The sequence below is a fragment of the Physella acuta genome, unplaced genomic scaffold, assembly GCF_028476545.2.
Source record: "Physella acuta isolate Inbredline_101_S28 unplaced genomic scaffold, ASM2847654v3 ptg000538l, whole genome shotgun sequence".
Lineage (NCBI taxonomy): Eukaryota > Metazoa > Mollusca > Gastropoda > Physidae > Physella > Physella acuta.
The window spans coordinates 152,043-171,831 of NW_026732057.1; the positions used below are offsets into that span (position 1 = coordinate 152,043).

General features: G+C 34.5%; 1 protein-coding gene across 1 annotated transcript in view; it reads left to right on the top strand.

Annotated features, from left to right (window-relative positions):
- Positions 1–1,329: 1,329 nt before the first annotated feature.
- The window catches only part of LOC131945882 (protein virilizer homolog), a 31,228-nt gene continuing 12,768 nt past the window's right edge, over positions 1,330–19,789 (top strand). Inside the window, exons 1-20 of the mRNA XM_059306500.1 lie at positions 1,330–1,406; positions 5,637–5,749; positions 6,620–6,706; positions 6,969–7,017; positions 7,204–7,363; positions 7,559–8,725; positions 9,964–10,094; positions 10,727–10,795; positions 11,005–11,091; positions 11,371–11,516; positions 12,276–12,355; positions 15,101–15,261; positions 15,676–15,876; positions 16,164–16,252; positions 16,499–16,640; positions 17,169–17,266; positions 17,630–17,810; positions 18,391–18,505; positions 18,875–19,048; positions 19,440–19,583. Of these exons, the coding sequence (XP_059162483.1) occupies positions 1,335–1,406; positions 5,637–5,749; positions 6,620–6,706; positions 6,969–7,017; positions 7,204–7,363; positions 7,559–8,725; positions 9,964–10,094; positions 10,727–10,795; positions 11,005–11,091; positions 11,371–11,516; positions 12,276–12,355; positions 15,101–15,261; positions 15,676–15,876; positions 16,164–16,252; positions 16,499–16,640; positions 17,169–17,266; positions 17,630–17,810; positions 18,391–18,505; positions 18,875–19,048; positions 19,440–19,583 (3,466 nt within the window). The 5' untranslated portion in view covers positions 1,330–1,334. The remainder of the gene's footprint in view (positions 1,407–5,636; positions 5,750–6,619; positions 6,707–6,968; positions 7,018–7,203; positions 7,364–7,558; positions 8,726–9,963; positions 10,095–10,726; positions 10,796–11,004; positions 11,092–11,370; positions 11,517–12,275; positions 12,356–15,100; positions 15,262–15,675; positions 15,877–16,163; positions 16,253–16,498; positions 16,641–17,168; positions 17,267–17,629; positions 17,811–18,390; positions 18,506–18,874; positions 19,049–19,439; positions 19,584–19,789) is intronic.

Below are 19,789 nucleotides of genomic sequence, written 5' to 3' on the forward strand. Positions count from 1 at the left end.
CTTTTAGTGTGTTCCAAATGACTAGTCTCAAAATGACGTTTTAGTTTTAAAGATTTTATAGACTCACGACTGAGAACAACTTTGCACAGTACGCATTGTTTCTTCTCTATTCCATTTTCAGTGAAGTCCGTAAAGCGAATTTCAGATATTATCTATATATATAATTTTCTTCATGGAGACCATAGAAAACACCAAGCTGTAAGCGCGCCTAGCAGCCCCCTCTCTTCATTTCAAGGCATATCCCTACCACCCCCACATGGTCTGGTGAGCTGTGGTTCACGCCTAAATGTTTACAATCGTAGAGCCGGGTTTAGTGACGGCTATTAAGGGCAGATAATTTAGTTTGAAACAATTTTAAACTTAGGGGAGGTAACTAAGAGGAGGCTGCCTTCACAAGGGGGAGGGGTGTAGGATAGGGGTTGGGGGAAAGGAGGGTGGGGGGTATCGTCCTTAACGACCTACTGATAGTGTTTTAAAGCAAATATTTTCAGTGGCATAATTAGTACTGTCGAATTCACAAATTATGAATTATTGAAAAGTAGAAAATAAAACAACTAAATAGCGGCGTGTGATATGCCGTGGGTCGGCTCATTCTAATTTTTTTTTTTACCAGTTGGCGGCCCCTAAGAAAGCCCGGGGGGGGGGGGGGGGGTCGAGCGACCCACAGTTTGGGAACCCATGTTCTAAAAGAATTCTTTAAAAAAAAGTTGATCCATATATTGACTATAACCATCACACTGCATCACTGTTGACCGAGCTTATTTTATAAAGAAATCGGTACTTGCAGAACCAGAAATTCCATTTTAGAAGGAGAAGGGTGGTAGGCTGAGAGGCGACGCATTTTTAGAGGAGGAGGGGGACTTTTTGAGACTATATAATATATGGGATGATGCGAATGGGGAGTGACATTCGATTAGTATTCTATAGTGATGACGCATATTTTTTTGTTTGAGTGAATTAAGAGTAGACTAGATTCAATTCGCTTTGTAAACGAATTATCTTGTAATAATAATAAAATAATGTTTGCACATTCATTATCTCTTCATTCTCAGCATTCTGTAAAGTAGAGCCTAGATTTAATATCAAACAAAAAATAATTGTGTATTTCTATAAATGATTATTCATATATAGCATCGCATTCGCGTATCAATTTCGGTCAGAGTATAAATAATTAAATATGTAAGAATGGCTAGATTTGGACTAGATTCATCGATTTAAGTCTACGTTATTATTTCTTTCGTTGGGTGTGTCCCGTTGGGTTTTCTAAAGATTTAGCAGAGATGGGAAAGCACTCTTGATTCTAGATCTAGAATAAAAATAGATTAGAAATAAAAATGGCTACTACGGCATCAGAAGACGTCAAGTTGTTATTTTTTGACACATTTCATCACGACAGAAATATAAAGGTTTGTTTGTTTGATACCAATAGATAATGTTGATATTTACATATCAAAGGAACTAATAAAACTCAGTTACTCATGTTAGTAATTCTTTTTAACGTGTTTTTTAAAAGCGAAAATCGGGTGGATGACTAACCTTTTTTTTCTTCAAATTTTTAGTTTAAAAAACTGACTGACATCATGTGTAAAATTTTTGGCTTGGGCTACGGGTGGCGCAACTCTAGATCTAGACTAGATCTAGATAAAATCTACGGTAATCTATCGTTTTAGGTACGTAAAATTGACCAAGGCTAGTAATATGATAAAAGGGTGGGTGGAGGATTTATGACAATTTTTTGTTTTGAAAGTTACAAAAATGTTTCAAAGTGCCTAGAATACCTCTTTTAACAGTTGCATTAAACTTTTCAGTACCTAATAAAATGAATAAATTAAGATTAGCGATGTATTCATTATATGCAACCAAGCTCATTTCCTATTCCACCCATCTTGTTTTAAGTTTTTTTGGTAACATTTTAATGAAATGAATTTAGTCAGAGATTCAGGGGAAGCCACTCTAATTTCCAGATGGCTGCTGTTTATATAGCAAATCTTGATCGCAAACACTGCAGTCTAGATTTAATTTCTGGTCCACATTTAGACATTGCTTTTGGTTTATTATGCAATTATTTATTATATTTGACACAAATATCCTAGCACAATATAGATCTACTTGTATATTTAGTCACATTACTAGCCTCTGCCTATTTTATGTACCTAAAACGATAGATTACCAGTATACCATACTTCTATACCTAGATTTTCTAAAATAGATGAGAATTTTTTTTTAGATATGTTACTACTTCACAATTAAGTATGTATAAGTAACTTAAGTTCTAGATAAACTAGTTCTAGATTCTATATTAACTAGATAGACTCTGATAGACTTTTACATTTTACTAATGTCCTGAATTTAATTACATTTATTAAAAATTGTTGAAGGCTTACTAAAATTTTTAGCCCATCTGAGTGACTCATTAAACTATAAATGAAATTATTTATTTCCTTATTAATATTTAACGGTAAAAATTTAGAGAAAACCCTTGATATTTCATAGTATCCGCCACCAACCAATCAAACGCGCGCTTTCAATGCGTTTTGGTTGGCGGCTGACGTCACGCGACCCGTAAACACAGCGTTTTTGGAGCTTAAAAGGGCAGAAAAAGACATTTTTTCTACGTGTAGTTAGGATTTTTTTACGTTTTTTAAAATGGGCCTGAAAATGACCCTTTTTAAAAATGGACATAGCCATTTTTTCGAAGAATTAATTTAAAAAAGGGCAGTTTTGACCTATGTTTCGATGTAAACAAAGGCCAATGTCAACACGTGTCAAACCACGTGAAGGCACCCGATCGACAATTTCGGTCACGCATGAGTGGTTTTCGTACGTTCTCGTGAATTAAATACCATTTTCTTGACAATATATTGGAAAACGACAATTTCGTGAAAATAACGACCCTAGAGGAATGGCTTTTGAAGATTATTATATAAAAATCGGTGTATTGGCTACGTGTATTGATTCTAAAGTTGTCTATAATTGACTAGTAGGGCATGCTGAAACAACGGCCTTCGGGCGCTGTGTAGTGTGTAGTTTCGCTAAATATAAAATAATCAGCCGGACCGCAAACTGTTAAATTGGTTGAATGTGAAAAGCATACTACTTACAAATTACTTTTGAATATTCACACCACACAAAATAATCCCAGAGAAACACAAAATAAAATCCTTTAGAAAAGCATCACCATGAAATTTGAAAACCACGTTTGTCAACCAGCCATCTTTGGCTCGACCTAGAGGTCATTCTTTAGCCAACACATGTACCTTGTCAACAAATTTAGTTTCTGATGGTACAAGACATTTAGATCAATATATTAATTAACTAACTGAATTCCAACATTCTATCACTCTTATCCCAAAATGAAACAGAATTTCAAGCACAATGATCCAACGAATAAATCCCACTCTAAGTAAGTGTCGCAGCTTTAATCCTGGATACAACCGTAGTGTGTAGTCGTGTTGTGAGTAAACTTGCACGAGATAAAACACCGACCTAGACCTTCCTGATGTTGTGTATGGCCCCAAAGTTAAATTCTGGGAGTAGGGGAGGGGAATTTAACACCAGAATAGATATTTTTTTCAATAGTTAGGCCTAGGTCATCAGTAGTTCACGCACCCTAACGGGGTTGAAAGTGTAACTTTATATTCAGCTAGGCAAAAGGTGGAGGGTGTGGTCATTTAAACGATGGAGCTATATTTCTAGTCGAAGAATACAGGGAAATCATAGCTTGAAGCCAGGATTTCATTATTGTCATTGCTATTGAGTACAACCCTTTATTCTAGTTTAATGCACGACTAGGCTACTCATTACAAAATCTAAAAAATGTAGTTGTGCCACCATGTAAAAGTTGCCTAATATGTCTACTGAATGAAGTAGGTATTTGACTTGGTTTATTAAAATGCAGATCCCGTTAGCCTAAAAATATTTGGATACACATTTTAGTTATACCGTAAGGATTAATTTTATAATACAATGCATATATTCTGGTTGTCCTTCAAGTATTAGTAGTTATTTGACTATCCATAACTTGTATTTCAAAGATTTATAATGAGCGGGATGCACTCGGTGTTTTAAATTCGGTAGCTGTTACTTTGTGCATGACATTGACAGCATCCCAATAGTTCACTGTTAATGTAAACTGAGACTCCCATCGCCAAGCAATCGTATGATAGACCAAGCAAGCATCACTCGTTAAATTCGACATCATGACTATACCAGTCCTAGATTTTCAGTACAGCCTCGAAAAGCCTAGTTCTTGGTTTTAATAAAAAGCGTCTCCTCCCCGCTTGCGCGACATCGTCATCATAGGCCAATACCACGGTGCATTTTTTAACGAGTATAACACAAACCCCTCTCCCCCTCACAGCAAACGCCAACAACGTCACAGAAGGCCCAAGGCCAATAACACGCACCATGGTGGATTTTTTTTCCAATGAGTATCTACCCACCCGCCGCCTTACAGCATACCGCTAGTCTTTACAAACGGAATTAAAAGTTTAACTTTGAGTTCAAGAAGGGGAGAGGGTGGTATTAAAACAACGATGTTCTTTAATTTGTTTAATAGTACAAATACATAGTAAAAAATTATACTTACCTATTTCTATAGCATCATACATAATTTTATAAATTAGCAAATTAATTAATTAATTAATTAAATCTAATCAGAATGAAGGGAGATAGTTTATTTTGGTTAAGGCACGACACACAACACTATGTGTGCGTGGTATGTGGCCTGACCTACCGAAAAGAGATTGTTTATATTATTGTTATGAGTTTATATTTAACTCAATGCAACGAGCCCGCCGGTTGGTTGAGGCCACGGCGGGGGACGTTCTGACCGGGATTCAAAGGGTCGATTCTAAATATTATCCTATTTAACTTATTTCAAGTTGCCAATATATGTGCATATTGAACAATATATCTACTGTATCTATTAAAAGTTCACAAAACACCAAAGTTAAGCCGATTCGTTTACTCATTTTATAGCTACTGAAAATTGTGAAACAGCTACTACAAATCTGCCATGCTGATCAATACCTATCTAAAACTAAATCTATCTATAATATGGCCCACGGAAGTTTCATATTTATTATGGTTTCCTGTGTTAGTTTTATCGTAATGGTTTTTGTATTTCTTTAATTTATTTTGAACCAATTTGTTGTTAAGTTAACTCATTGTTTAGTGTACAGGGTTAAGATTTATTTTCAGCAGTTTTTATGCTCGTTTCAGTTCTCTACAGCAGGTGTATTTAGGTCTCCCCCTTTTCCTTGATCTTTTTGGATTTGAGAGTTTTAGGTCTATAATTACACTAATCTACACACCCTTTTGGCCCAAAAACTAGCTTAAGCACCTAAAGCTAATCATGTCATGTCACTAGATCATAACCTATCACACGTGTTTTTTTTCTCTGATTGGTTGAACTGACAGCTGCACATCTGGTCCTGTTATCATTTGTACATTGTGTTCAAACATATAGCGACTTTGATTTTCTATCCTTCTCATTTATAATCATATCTTATGCTCAAATAACTTTTTTAAAAGTTTTTTTTTGAGTTTTTCATATATGTTTATAATGAATAGTTATTTTTAAATTTATTATTTGCTAACATTACTAATTTGTTACTTTTATGATTTCCTTACAGGAACTAAATCTTGATTTGATACAGTTTGCAAGGCCAGTAATTGTATGTGAGTTAAGAGTTATCCCACTGAAGACTCAAGTAGAACCAAACTTGGGAAAGGGTTGCAGATTAGGGTAAATAGCTCTAAATAAAACCTTTATAAAATCAGCCTTTGAATACACTATACATTTTCTTTTCTTTTGCTGTAAATATAGTATTTACTCTCTCAAGAACTGTTATCAATGTAATTATGATATTTATTTTAAAAACAGTTAGTACTACAAATATTCTTTTCACACTTTCATACTTTCCTAATTAAGCTCAAGAACTGTTATCAATGTAATTATGATATTTATTTTAAAAACAGTTAGTACTACAAATATTCTTTTCACACTTTCATACTTTCCTAATTAAGTCAACATCCCACTGAAAATATTTACTTAAAACTTGATCAGCCTCTTGCAGTGTACTGATTCTATAGGACTGCCCCTTATTTATGTTAGTCTCTGCTCTGTTATTTGTAATAACTTTTGTGACAATCATCCCACTTGATTGTTTGCAAGCACCTTGTTTTTTTTCTTTTGTCATTGTATATAGTGTTTCATGACTAATCTTCTATCTTATTAGATTGAAATTAAGATATTTTTGCATTTTTAGCAGAGATGCATTTGTCGACAAAGTGAAAAAATAATTACTCAATAATTAGAAAATGGTGAATATTTAACCTCAAACCTACCCTCAAACATTATGACTTAATTAATTAAAAGCTTATAAAAATTTTATTAGCCCATGGTACAAAAACCTGAACTAACCTATATTGTTTGCATATTTCTCATTAAGTTCAAAAGTCCTTGCCTTGGAGTCACCATGGAATGTTTTCTCATTCAAAAACAGTTTATAAATATGTATACTCAAAATACAAATAAATAACTCATTTGAATTTTTTATTTGCTATAGGATGATGTATTTACTGATTTTTTGTGTGTGTGTGTTATATTTTGTAGTGGAACACTTCCTTCAGAATTCCTGCTAGATGTGTTTGTCAACAACTTGGACAAGCCTAATGCATCAACATTTGAAAAGCTTGGCCAGTATGTTTCAATTACATTTGATGTTTTGTCTCTCATTTGAGGGTAAAACAGAATACACCTTAAAAGAAAAACAGACTAAATTTCGTAATATGCAGCTGCTTATAGACATACTGTTACTAATTTTCCATTTTAGCCCTTAAATTAATTTTCATGATAATCGTTAATCGTTAATTAGGTTATGTTTTGAATTTATTTATTATTATAAAGTACATCACATATTTTAACTTGACTGTTATCTGACACTGTAAAAACTATCTTTTAGATTAGACTACAAAGAAAACAAGAATATTCAGCTGAAACCTGAACGGCAGGTAAGATCAGCTGACAAACGTGGCTTAAGTCATGTAGCTATTTCTTTTTGTTTTTACTTTTACATAGTGGACAGAAAAAACACGACTATATAAAAAACAAATGTGGCAAAATTAATGTGATTTTTTAAATATTTTTTTTTACCTTTTTTGGCTTAACAGTGTTGTTACCTAACATTTTCTCCGCAGATCCCAACTGATGGTCTCATACTGAAGGGCCTATACCACACAGTGACCCTAGCCGTCTATGGTTGGGTCACAGTAGTGAAGCCACCCCAGGACTCGCCCCCTCCACCACCACCCCCACTCCCAGGCCACCCAGTGCCACTGAACAAAACCAAAATTCCAGGTAAGATAGTTTGTTTCCTTTTCTATTTTTGTCATTTGCTCAAAATCACGTCCTTTTACTAATTTTCTGTGTTTGAATATTACTATTACTGTATTAACTTAATATAAAGCAGATATTTATTTCAGTTGAATTCAGTAATTTCAGTTACAACCATAATTTCAGTAACTTAAAGTAATGCTCAGTTTTTTCTTTCAGGCTTAGACAGTTCAGATGATGAGAGTCATAAGCCTGCTGTACAACCACAACACAAGTTAGACTTTTTAAACGAACAAGTTCAGAAACGCCAGCAGCAATTGTACGGGCCTGGGTCAACCTCTTCTACGTCCACCCGTGACCCCCAAAAACCCACATCTCTTGAATCCGCTTTTGTGGAGGTTCTACGAAAACCCTCACCCCGCAGGGGTTCAAGCAGGGATCGGGGGTCAAGCCGGGATCGGGGGTCAAGTAGAGACAGGTGTTCCAGCAGAGGGGGCAGTCGGGAAAGAGATATTAGCCGTGAGCGTGCTTGTAGTCATGACTCACCCAGAGATAGAGACTCTCTAAGAGACTACAGTTTCCCACCTGAACCAGTAGAGCCATATAATATTCGGGACAAAGTCGACCGGGACCGTTCTAGGTCTCGGGAACGAGATAGAGACTTCGGGAGAAGAGGCAGCAGGGATGACGAGCGGCCTCGCTCAAGGGAGGATAGAGACAGAGACAGTGTTGGGAGGAGGGAGAGGATGGGGCGGCATGGGTCAAGGGAAAGTGATAGTAAGGACAGTCGAGGGCTCTCTAATTCTAGAGAGGGTTCCAGAGAACCCAGGGACACAAAAGACGTTCTGGAGAATTTGGATAGGATGAGAGATGAGCATTACAGGGAAAAAGAGAGAATTCGGGAGCATGAGGAGAAAGAGAGGGAGCAAAGAAACATTGAGGCAAAGGAGAGGGAGAAGAAAGAGGCAGAGAAGAGAGAAAGGGAGGTGAAGGAAAGAGAGAAGGAGGTTAAGAAGGAGCACGACAGAGAGAAGGAACAGAAAGAGAGGGAGCTCAAAGAGAAGGAGCAGAAAGAGAAGGAAAGAGAAAAAGAGCGTGAGAAAGAGCTAGAGAGAGAAAGAGACTTAAAAGTTAAAGAGTTGGAGAAAGAGAAAGACTTGGAGAAAGAAAGGGACAGGGAAAGAGAGGTTCGGCAGAAAGAGAAATACGATAACGACCGTCCACCCAGAACTCGAACTCCTCCTAAGCATATTAGGTCACGGTCAAGGTCAGGTTCCAGAACTAGGAAACGTTCCAGGTCACGCTCAAAGACCAGAACAACAAGATCAAGGCAAAGGTCAAGGTCAAATTCTAGAGATGTTGAAAGGCCCCCTGAACCTCCATTTAGTAAGTATCAACTTTTTACAGTATAACGTATAGAACCACATAGTATTGTTTATATAGAGTTGTGTTTAACTGTTATTGTTTGACTAAATCTAAGATACAATTTTCAGATTATAAGGCTTTTTAAAATTTTAAAAACATTTTATATTCATTATTAGTGGAAAAGTTTTGTTTTATAGCTTGTTATGTTTGTCACTTTATTAATTCTATGGATTATTATTTCTTAAGAATGTCTGTGTTATTCATTGAACAGTTGTTTAAATTTTATTTTGTGAATTGAAACTTGATAATCATTACTTTTATACAGACATCTAGCCACAATGTTTCATTAAATATAAGCTGCTTTGGGGTCGGCGTGGTCGAGTCGGTAAAGCTCGTGGTTGCTAAACCGAAAAGTCTCGAGTTCGAACCCTCGGGCAGATGAGGCTCGTTAGCTGTGGGACAGCCACTCTTCTAGGAGAGACAACTCCAAAATTAAACAACTGCTGCCTTGTAGTTTGTTCTTGGTTGGACAAAGGCTATGGAAGCAAATCCAAAAAGAAAAGCAGGCTGAAATCGGAGTCAATGGCCTCAAAGGCGCATAACCAGTTGACACGTAACGCTTAATTGTGTTGGAGGCGTGGTCGAGTCGGCAAAAAGCTCATGGTTGATAAATTCGAACAAAGTCTCGAGTTCAAACCCACTGGCAGATAAATCTCGATCCCCTTCAACACTAATAATTAAGAACGAAGAAGAAGATAAGCTGCTTTAAATATTTTCTCTTTGTTACTTCACTTCCCTGGTGATTTGAAAATAATAAATTATTTTAAAATTATGAGTGTAGAATACACATTCTTATCTCACAATAGTATTTTAAAGGATATTGTTTAAAAACATGCTCTTTTTAAAACAAATAATTACCTTCAATGCTTATTTAAATTAGTGCCCTCCATAATTTATCTGATGTAATAATTGACACAAATATTCCCCATGTATATCATTTTCTTATTACAAGCCCAAAAAATAATTTCTTAACATAAAGAATAAAATAGTCGCTCATAAGAGACTGCATCTCCTTATCCGAGACAGTCTTAAGTCAGGTGCATTAAGTAATGATGCACCTAGCCAAGTTCAACATGCATTCTAATGGAAGATTAAATTTAGAACTTAAAGCAGGGTTTTAAAAGTGAAAGTATTTTTTATTATCTATTACTCTCTACACTGTTAGATACATACTCACCTGATATCCTCCTTGTAAATAGGTGGTGAAGATGAAGTTGAAGATGAAGAGATGGTGGATGAAGAAGAAACAGAAGAGCAGCTATATGACTCAGTGGCAGAAAGAACCACCACAAGGAGACAAAGAAGAGTGGACTATGATGGTGATGCTCAGGTACTGGTCTGTTAACTTACTGGTTTATTGCTGGTCTTTGTTGTAATCTTATTTCATTCTGTTTATACTTTATTGATCAGTTTGACATTTTTAAAAACTATAGTTACTATCTTAGACTTGATCATGATTCAATGTTGAAATTCTCATGAAGCAGAATATTTTTGTATGACATAGCGTACACTTTGTGCACACGACATTTGACCCAATTTTATTATAGTAAAAATACAAATAGTAACATTGTTTTAAAATATGTGTTTTCCTGCACGTTGTTTTAGCACTGTAAGCATGAATTTTTGTTTTTTATAACTTTACATTTTTATCACACAAATTGGAGGTCAAACTACCAAGGCTGAAATTGAGGCCATATCGGAAGATGGTATGTTTAGTGGAGTGGAAAAGGCTGCTGATATTCTTTAGTTCAGTCCTGACTCAGCCCAGTTTAATACCTGCCCTAAGTTGGGGAAAATTCATGTTGCTGTATAATGTGCTGACTACACATTCCTATTATTTGCTTTATGCCTCTGTTCCATCTGCCCCAATGGACTGCTGCATCCGATTTTATAAAGATACTTTTACATGAATGTAAAGATGTCACTGCCAGTTGTTTAATAGCATCTCTTTACGTATTGTAGGAACCAGAAGAGGGTTATGAGGATATATCATCAGAGGAAGAGATTGCTATGGAAGATCCAAATATGATGGTAGGATACTTTTAAATAAGTGCCAGGCAACCATCACAAAAATATAGTTTATTTACTTAACTATTTCTTGATAGAGATAATTATAACTACCCATAATCCAAAACATTAGCTGTATTTTCTTTGAGTTGTTGCAATGTATAAACATGTAAAAAAAAAATTAATTGTAGAAAAATGTAGGTTTGATTCTAGTCTTTATTGCACTATTTCAGGTTTTAGACATGTATGAGTTAGATGAGGATTCTTGGGGATTGTCCCATTCATTCAATCCTTTAGAGTTCTACCCGACTTCCCTCACTGTAAGATATCCTATTTTTATATTTATAACAAGAATGTAAGGTGCATTTGAAAACATGGTTAAACACCCATTAGAAAGATTTTTTTGGTGAAGTGAATGGTGAATAAAACTTTTTTATCCTGTTATGAAATAATAATTTTTTCTGTAAGTTGTACCTTTTAAAATGTTTGATGCTTGTCTTATCTACATTGTCCAAAGAACGCAGTGGTTTTTAAAAAAAAATGTGTCAGTCACTGTCCTTTTCCTGCCACCCCACTAACATTTCAAACTCCCCCAACAGACACTGAAGAGCCCAGCCCTGTCTAGCTATGAAATAGAACTGTCAAAATATGCTGGGATGGATGAATCAAGCACAGAGAGGCCCAAGGAAGCCCAGGTTTTGATGGACATCATGTACCGGTTTGGGGAAGAAGAACATCAGGATCGGTCAGTGGTGTTGACCCTATAGTTATCCATCCTCAGGATGGTTGACCCTGGTTAATTAATGTGTATAAAATGTGTAATTAGGACTAATTATCATGAATGATACATTTTTATTCATTTAAGCTATTAATATTACATTACAGACATGTCTAATCTGTATATCTAGCTAAAGGCTTCAAATCATGAGAGCATAATCATAAATAAAATAAAATGTAGTTTAATTTTAAGAATCTATAAGTTGGATGGATTGTTTCTCTCACCTCAGTATACAAAACCAAAAAGTTTCACTTACTCATTTCCAAGTTACCTGTATCTTCTCTAAATAATACAGGAAAAATGAGTAACAATAATGCGCAAATGCAGAACTCTTTATACTAATACTCTTTGTTTGGTCATTTCATGTAAAAAATGTTTTATTATTTATTTATTAAAACAATGTACATGGTCACGAAAGGATGCAAATGTGAGCTAGGCTGTCTTATAAACATCAGTTATTTGACATATCATGGCCAACTAGATTTTACTGCTCCATCTGTAGTTGGAGCTCACAGCCATTCCTATGATTAATATCATATTCCTTGTTAAATCAGTAATATAATTGGGTTAGTTGCTTTCACCTTCACTACAAAATCACACAAGCTCATACCATTGCTACAAATAGATCTTATGTGCAAAATGTTTTTTCATTGCAGTTATGTGATTTGTTTTTGTATATAACTATCCCTCATTTTACTTGTTTATTCTATAAACCAATGATTCTAGATGGGTAACAGCCATGGAGGAGATACCATCCCTGCTTGATAAAGGACTTTCTTACCTCTTGGGACAAGAGAAACGCCAGAGTGAGTTCTAGCTACCAGGTTTTTAACATGTGCCAAGCTCCTTATAGAAGTAACTTAATTTTATACTGCTACACATAAGCTGCCATGTAGTGATACTGCATTTTTTCTAGCCCTAGAAAAATTGCCTTTTATTTACATGCATATTAATAGCCCAGCACGTTTGTTTGATAATAATTTTTCTTTTTTCCGTGATATTTTCTTCTTACAAATTGGCCACCGATGCACTTCAGCCACCACCTAATGTGCCGTTAAACAGAGTGACTAAGTAACTTCATGTAGTGGGATTTGTTATGCTAACAGTACTGTACAGCAAACTCTGAAGCAATGAATATAACACCTGAACAAAGTCAACCAGTGTTGGTTGTGTTACACCTACTACATAACTGTACGCAATATCGTCAGTGCCTTCCAAATCTAATTTAGTCTTTTTTAGTGTAAGATGTGTAAAATAAAAAGATGAGTTTTTGGATCTTCAAATCATCAGAAAAACTACTAAGATAAAACAACTTCTTATTCTAGAATTCTTGAATGAAGATTCTAAGGTGAAATTTTCGGATCTTCAAATAAACCTCGTGGAGATTCACAATGCCAACTGCTATAAAAATTAAATCCAGAACATGAATCTGATCAGAACCAACAGAATAAACATCTTTCTTATGCTCCACCACCAGCTGAGCCCAGAAAACAGATCGGGTTGTGTTATGAATGACATCCTTCATTAGCTGTAGAACAGAGCAGCTGCGTTCTGTTCTGTGGCTGTTCTGTCTTCAACTGACGAATCACTAACCAGCTTTCAAACCTGTTCTTAGAAATGTTTTTTCACCCTGGTTCTGGTCACAGTAACCCAGACAACTTGCTTAAACCAGATTTTTCTGCCCGTAGCCTGCGCAAGAGTTCTTTGCTTGGTCCACAACCTCATCCTCAACTGGACAACCTCCTGCACAATTAGACTGTATCGTCTTTGACCTTCTCCGCTACTGCACAAGAAAACCCACTATCTTGTGGTTAAAATCTGCACCAGCTTAGCTGAATTTTGAATAGCTCATGACCTCACACTAACTGCTCTAGTCCCAAGTCACCCCCAGTATCAGTTTGGACTGGCGTTTCATTTTTTATGTTTTATGAATTGGCTTCACCGAGTATTCACACAGCAGAACACTTGATGTCAACCAGTATAACTTAACTAAAATGTGCTGTGGCGGCCAATTGAAAGTGGATCCAAGAAACTTACAAATCATATTTTTTGTGTGTGACTTGTAACATTTTTGTGACCATTTTCTCTGACTTGATCACTGCAAATAGGGTACAAGGTTTGACTCAATTTAATTGAACTTCACCAGCTTATGTTAAAAACGTGGGATAGGATGAACTTTGTGCCATTTGTTATTATATTTTTGAACATCAGTCAACCCACACCATAATAAATCTACTGCTTGAACAAATGTCTTCATCAAGAAACTTGCACCAGAACACTAACAAATGCAATATATTTTTGTCTTAATTGGAAATGAAAGATTAACTAAAATAATTATAAAGATATACACATCTTCATACAGGATATTCAATAAAACATGGAAAAAGACAAGAACTTGCCAACGTTGAGATAAATTCTTGTCAGAACACAAAATATTGGTGTTAGAATAATTTATTTACGGGGAGGGAGCGAGTGCAGGCAGAGTGGAGTGCTTTGCTTCCTGTACTGGAACATATTGGGGAAGTCGCACACGCCATGTTTAAAAAATATACACAAAGTTAACTCTTTAAAGTTGTTGCTTTCAATGTTGTCATTTATTATCTGACCCTTGCTGAAGACCTTCGTCAGCCAACGTAAAACAATCCTTAAGTTTTTGAACTAGTGCCACTGTAAAGGATGTTAGAAAAACCTCACAAAACAATTGTGACAGTAGTGCCAGTCATCCACAAGAATTGTGACACCATTGGTAATCCCATACCATTCAACCATTCGTGCGAAAAACTCAACAGAAGAATACCACTATCTGCATGTCCTAATGCAAACTCAAAATACAAAAAACAATGAACTAACATTTTCCAATCCAACATTTTAAGTTTCTACATAATGTACTAGATCTATGCATTGTATGTGTGATTATTTGCAGAAAGGTATGGTATAAATTCCTGGATAACTTTTTCATGTTTTTTTTTAAAATCTTTACTTTTCTGAAAATTGTGATATTCTGTTTATAGTGTGATGGAAATTTTGTTAAACATTGTAAGTGTAGGGTGAGTAACACTAGCTTTAAGAAAGAAATATTTTTCATTGCTTGCTTACATATTTTCCTCAGTTATTTTATTTTTGGGAGAGATATTATGATTTACCTCTGACATTTTAATGGGAATATACAATATGAATATAAATATATATGTGTGTTTATGCATATATATATATATATATATATATATATATATATATATATATATATATATATATATATATACACACACACATATATATATATATGATTACAAAATGCCGGGAAGGTGTTAAATTGCATAAGAACATTCTTTTCATTATTTGGCAAAAAGTTACTGTTTCCAAAATTATGCTCTAAAAATGTTTAAAACTGGTTAAACTTCACATCATATAATCTACTTATAGTTAATTTAACTGTTTGCTCATATACTTTTTGTTGTTGTGATCTCATGTACAGTAATGTCATGTAAGGAAGCAATGTGAAGAAGAAAAATGTTCCTTGATTGTGAGAATAATATTCCCATTCCCCTCAGGTGTCCTGGATACTCTAGTTCAGTGGGTGATGAAAGGCTGTGATCCAGATGTCGCCATGGCCCAGCCAGACCCAGCCTTCAAAGTGCGGCACCTTAAAGCAGGCATCAAACTCGCTGGGTGCCTGTGTATCCTGAGTGAGCCTATAGCTCTGGTTCTATTGGTCAGTAAGAAAAATCAGCCAGCGCTGGCCAAGAAACTTAAGTCTCTTTGTATACGTTCACATTGTGATATTTCATGTAGTAATTGTAGCTAAATGCATTATTTTAACTTTTTAGAGTAATAGTGGACTTAATGTTGAAAATAATAAGTTCTAATTAGTCTACATCAAAGCCATTTATTTACAAACAAATTTACTGCCACCAATATCTATGTATGTATATCTATATATGTATATATATATATATATGTAGATATATGTATATATATATATATATATATATATATATTTATATATCTATACACACGCACACATAAATTGAATGTCTCCCGGCTATAATTTAATTCATAAAGCTGATCCCGGAGTTAATTCCACTTTGCAGTTTCCGCCTTCCTAACAATAACATTTTTTCCCCAGAAAAAAGACATCCAGTCCAAATTGCTGGCACTGTTTGAAAGCCAGTTCATTGTGTTCAGTCTGAAACATCTAGCTCTCCGCTCCCTAGCTAAGACTACCCATTTCCCTGCTGGGACCCAGTGGTTTCTGGGCATACATCCCGACATGAAGAAGGCAGAAGATGGTTATCAAAAGCTTGTTCGAAGTCTTTTATCGCCTCAGGTTAAGATTATTTTACCTGTCATTTTTTGTTTAAGAATGCTAAAATATCAATCAACCAGCTACTTGTTTTTTGTGGTAGAGTATAAAAAATATGTAGGAAGACTGTTTGGTGGAAAAATTTTAGTTCCAAAGATGTTAATACCCAATAATAATAAGTTACCTGTTTACTTAGTTCTTTTAACCTATTTTTAATAACCAACAGTAGTGCAGAATTGTATTTATATTGTTAGATTTGAAAATTAAGTTAATGTAATTAAAATGTTTAAACACTATTCCATTGATTGCAGATAGTCAAACTGACCATGTCAGTGACTGCCCTAATTAGGAAAGTCCACTTTTATGAGACCTTGATCAACATCTACACAGTCATTGATCAGTGAGTTTTTTTTTTTTAATTTACATATTCTTTTATTAGCTTGTTTTTAAGCGTATCGAAACACATTTATGTTAAAAAGTTGTATAGATATTTTTCTAAAAATATTTTTTTTAAAATCGTAATTTTTCAAATGTGTTAATCTCTATAATAAAAATCAGCTTTTAAGAAATTATTTCAAAAAGACAAAAATGTTTATATTTTAAAATTTAATCCAACAGAGTAAAAATAATTTAAATTTTGACACAGGGTAGTAACAAGTGGACCTCTGGTGGAGGAGACATCCACCGAGGATGATGATCCACCACAGCTGAGGGAGGAAGATGAAAGCAGACTCCTGGCTGACTTGGCTGAGGCCACAAAAATACTTGCAGACCCTCATCTGCTCACTGTAAGTTAGCCAAACACCCCCCTAAACACTTTGTAGTAAACGTTTTTATTTCAATGTATTTTAAATATATTTTCAAACATGCTAAGTTGAAAAATATTTAATATGTATAAACATCATTTCAGTGTATTTCCCCCCCCCCCCCCCCCCACATATCAAATAATACATGAATTAGTCCTGGGTACTGATGAAAAATTTTGATTAAATAATATATAAAATTACATTTGTCCACTAAGCATTTTTTACAATATGTTTAATATAATAACATTTAATATTTTATTAAAATGTGACAAAATACTAATACTAGTCATAACAGTACACTATTTTAAAATGGTTTTAAAAAATATGTATTATAAAATCAATTTAAAACCATTTATAATTGTTTACCTTTCTTTTCTGCACTTGATATAGAAAAGTCTCTTTTAAATATATAAAATCAAATACATAATTTCTTAACCATTTGCCTTACCTTGAAAACATGAAAAAATTAATCAAATAAAAATCTTTAAAAATCTATATTTTGTATACTAGGGCCAGCAGCACAATGCTGTACCATACACTCTATTGGTGGACAACAAGACCAAGTCATCAGATTCTCTACAGACTATCTACAACATCGCCAACTCATGGTGAGCCAGATTTCTCTATCATGGCAATTTTCTAATAGAAAAGTTACTGGAAAGCTGTCTTGACACTTATGAGCTATAATTTAATTTTAAGCAAATAAAATATGTTTATTTGTAATCTTTTTACTGAGATAATTAAAAGTATACAATGAACATAGGAAAAAAGTAATAAAGAATGACTTGAAGTATAATATGTGTACATTTTTTTTCTCCTTTATTATTTGAGTCTTTTTTTGGAAATGTGGTTTTTAAATAGGGTGGGATGGAATTTAAATTACATTAAAGAAACCCGTCATAATATTGTTATATTATTAATGTATTGATATTATAACTCATGAATAATAAAAAGAACACATTCCCTACCAGTGGTCTACTAGAAAGTATCTTTGCCCTGCTGACCTGCCCAGCTACTGCCAGCTCACCCAGTGTTTTCCTGGCAGTCCAAACATTGCTCCAGGGCTTCATGTCCTCACAGGATGGCCTCTTGTATCTGTGTTCACATCCTGATGTCACTAATGGCATTATAAGATGTTTGCTTCAGATGGTGGTATGTTTTTGATAAATATTTTGTTGAGATATTATCAGGTTTTTTAAAACTCATATTTTTTATATTTTTACTGCTTATATATGAACACAAAAGTTTCACATAAATTTTAAATATTTCATTTTTGACTGAGATTTTTGTCCATTTTTAATGCCATAAATATTTTTATATTTTGTAGATACAGCAAATCTTAACACAGCATTGCATTTTATTTATCACAAAATATTTTTACTTAATTGGAGAAGTTTTTCTAGTTTAAAATAATGTTTTGTTTGATTAGTCTTTTAATATCTTTTATGAACAGCAACTTTAAAAGCAGTTTTACATTAATTTACAATATTCTGATATCAAATTCCATGCTTCATTATTCTTAAAAAAGTTAACTTGTGTAGTATTTGTCATGTTTGTTTCAAATAAGACACAGATTTTGTGAGAATGAAGTCTTAGATAAATATTATCAAACAGTTTTGGCATGTGTGTGATGTATATATAATATTGAAAATTTAAACCCATTATATGCACAGAGTAATTTTATTAGTTCACGTTTTGTAAACATGACATGTAATAACTTTTTCCGATGCAGGAAGAGCCAGAAGATTCAGGGGAGGATATCCCTTCACGTCAGCTTGGTCTAGAGCTTGTTTACCACCTTCAAGTCATACAGTTTGTTGACAATCTCTTCAACAGCCAGAGTAAATGTAAGCATTCAGACTATATTGTCAACATTTTGTTTTACTACTTTTGAGCTTCACCTTAGTACCCCACTGCATTTTTTTTAGGGTGCCCGTTCACTAAGATATTTATACTTCAGAGTAAAATTAAAAGGGCCACCATAAATAAGCCAGAGAAAAGATGGCTAAAAATATTTCTCCCTATAAATGGCCATTCAACAACACCGAGCTAGTTTGTTGAAATTAGCTTCAGTTGATGAAATTTGTTACTACTTATACAAGGGAATTTATTGGTTAAAAAATCTTAAGCTTTATCTGTGACAGCTGTGGACCACCTTGCTAGTGTTACTTTGTTGATTTATACTTAGATTGTAACCCTCTAACCAATGATTATAGCTCCAGGTTCCAGAACAATTGATGACCCAGAGGTGATCACAGTGCTTCATGGCCTCTACACTATGGCCTTCAGTGCAGCGGCCAGAGACCCACTGATGGGTAGGAACATCATGTCTAAAGTTCTTGGATTTGACAGAAACATTGAAGTCCTTTTACCCTATCTGGAGAGGACAGGTCGGTTTAAAAATTCCCTGTAAACTGCATTATTGCTCTACCACACACTAGTTGTAAACCGTCTGCAGTATCATTTTGTGAAATACAATTTAAGTTGTATAAGTCATTTTAGAGCACTGCCCACACAATATACAAATCGCACACAAGATTTTGCCCCTTAAAGACTATGTAGGTCACTAACAATGAATGAGTCGTCTTTAAGGTAAAATGTACTTAGTATTTTGTTTGTGTTGACCCAAGATCTAACATATTTATCCTAAAGAGTTCTTCAAAAAACTCAGCCAAAATTTTAAAGTTTAAGCATCTGATACAATTTTATGTTTCTATTTCAGTAAATGTCCTAATGGTTTTTTAAAATTTAGTTTTCTCTATTCTATTTTACTCCATGTAGGAGATGAAGAATATGACAGCAAGCTGAGGAAGTCTGTCTGTGCCAACTACTCTATCCAGCTCCTGCTGCTTGTGATCAAGACATCCACTGATGTCAAGATGCTGGAACGCTATGGGCAGAAACTTTATTCTGTCTGTGAGGATAGTAAGTGGCTCTTTAAAGTTTCTTTAACTTAATTTGTTGAAAACAATAGCAATTGGTTTTGAGGTTTTGACTTTGTACTATCTTTTTTAATATGTTAATAAGTTGTTTGTTTTTTAAGGGTTGACACAAATTTATAACCTTTCCCCCGATATTAGATTACTTTGCATAAATGCTGTGATTTTATTAATGAATCTTCTTAAACACCA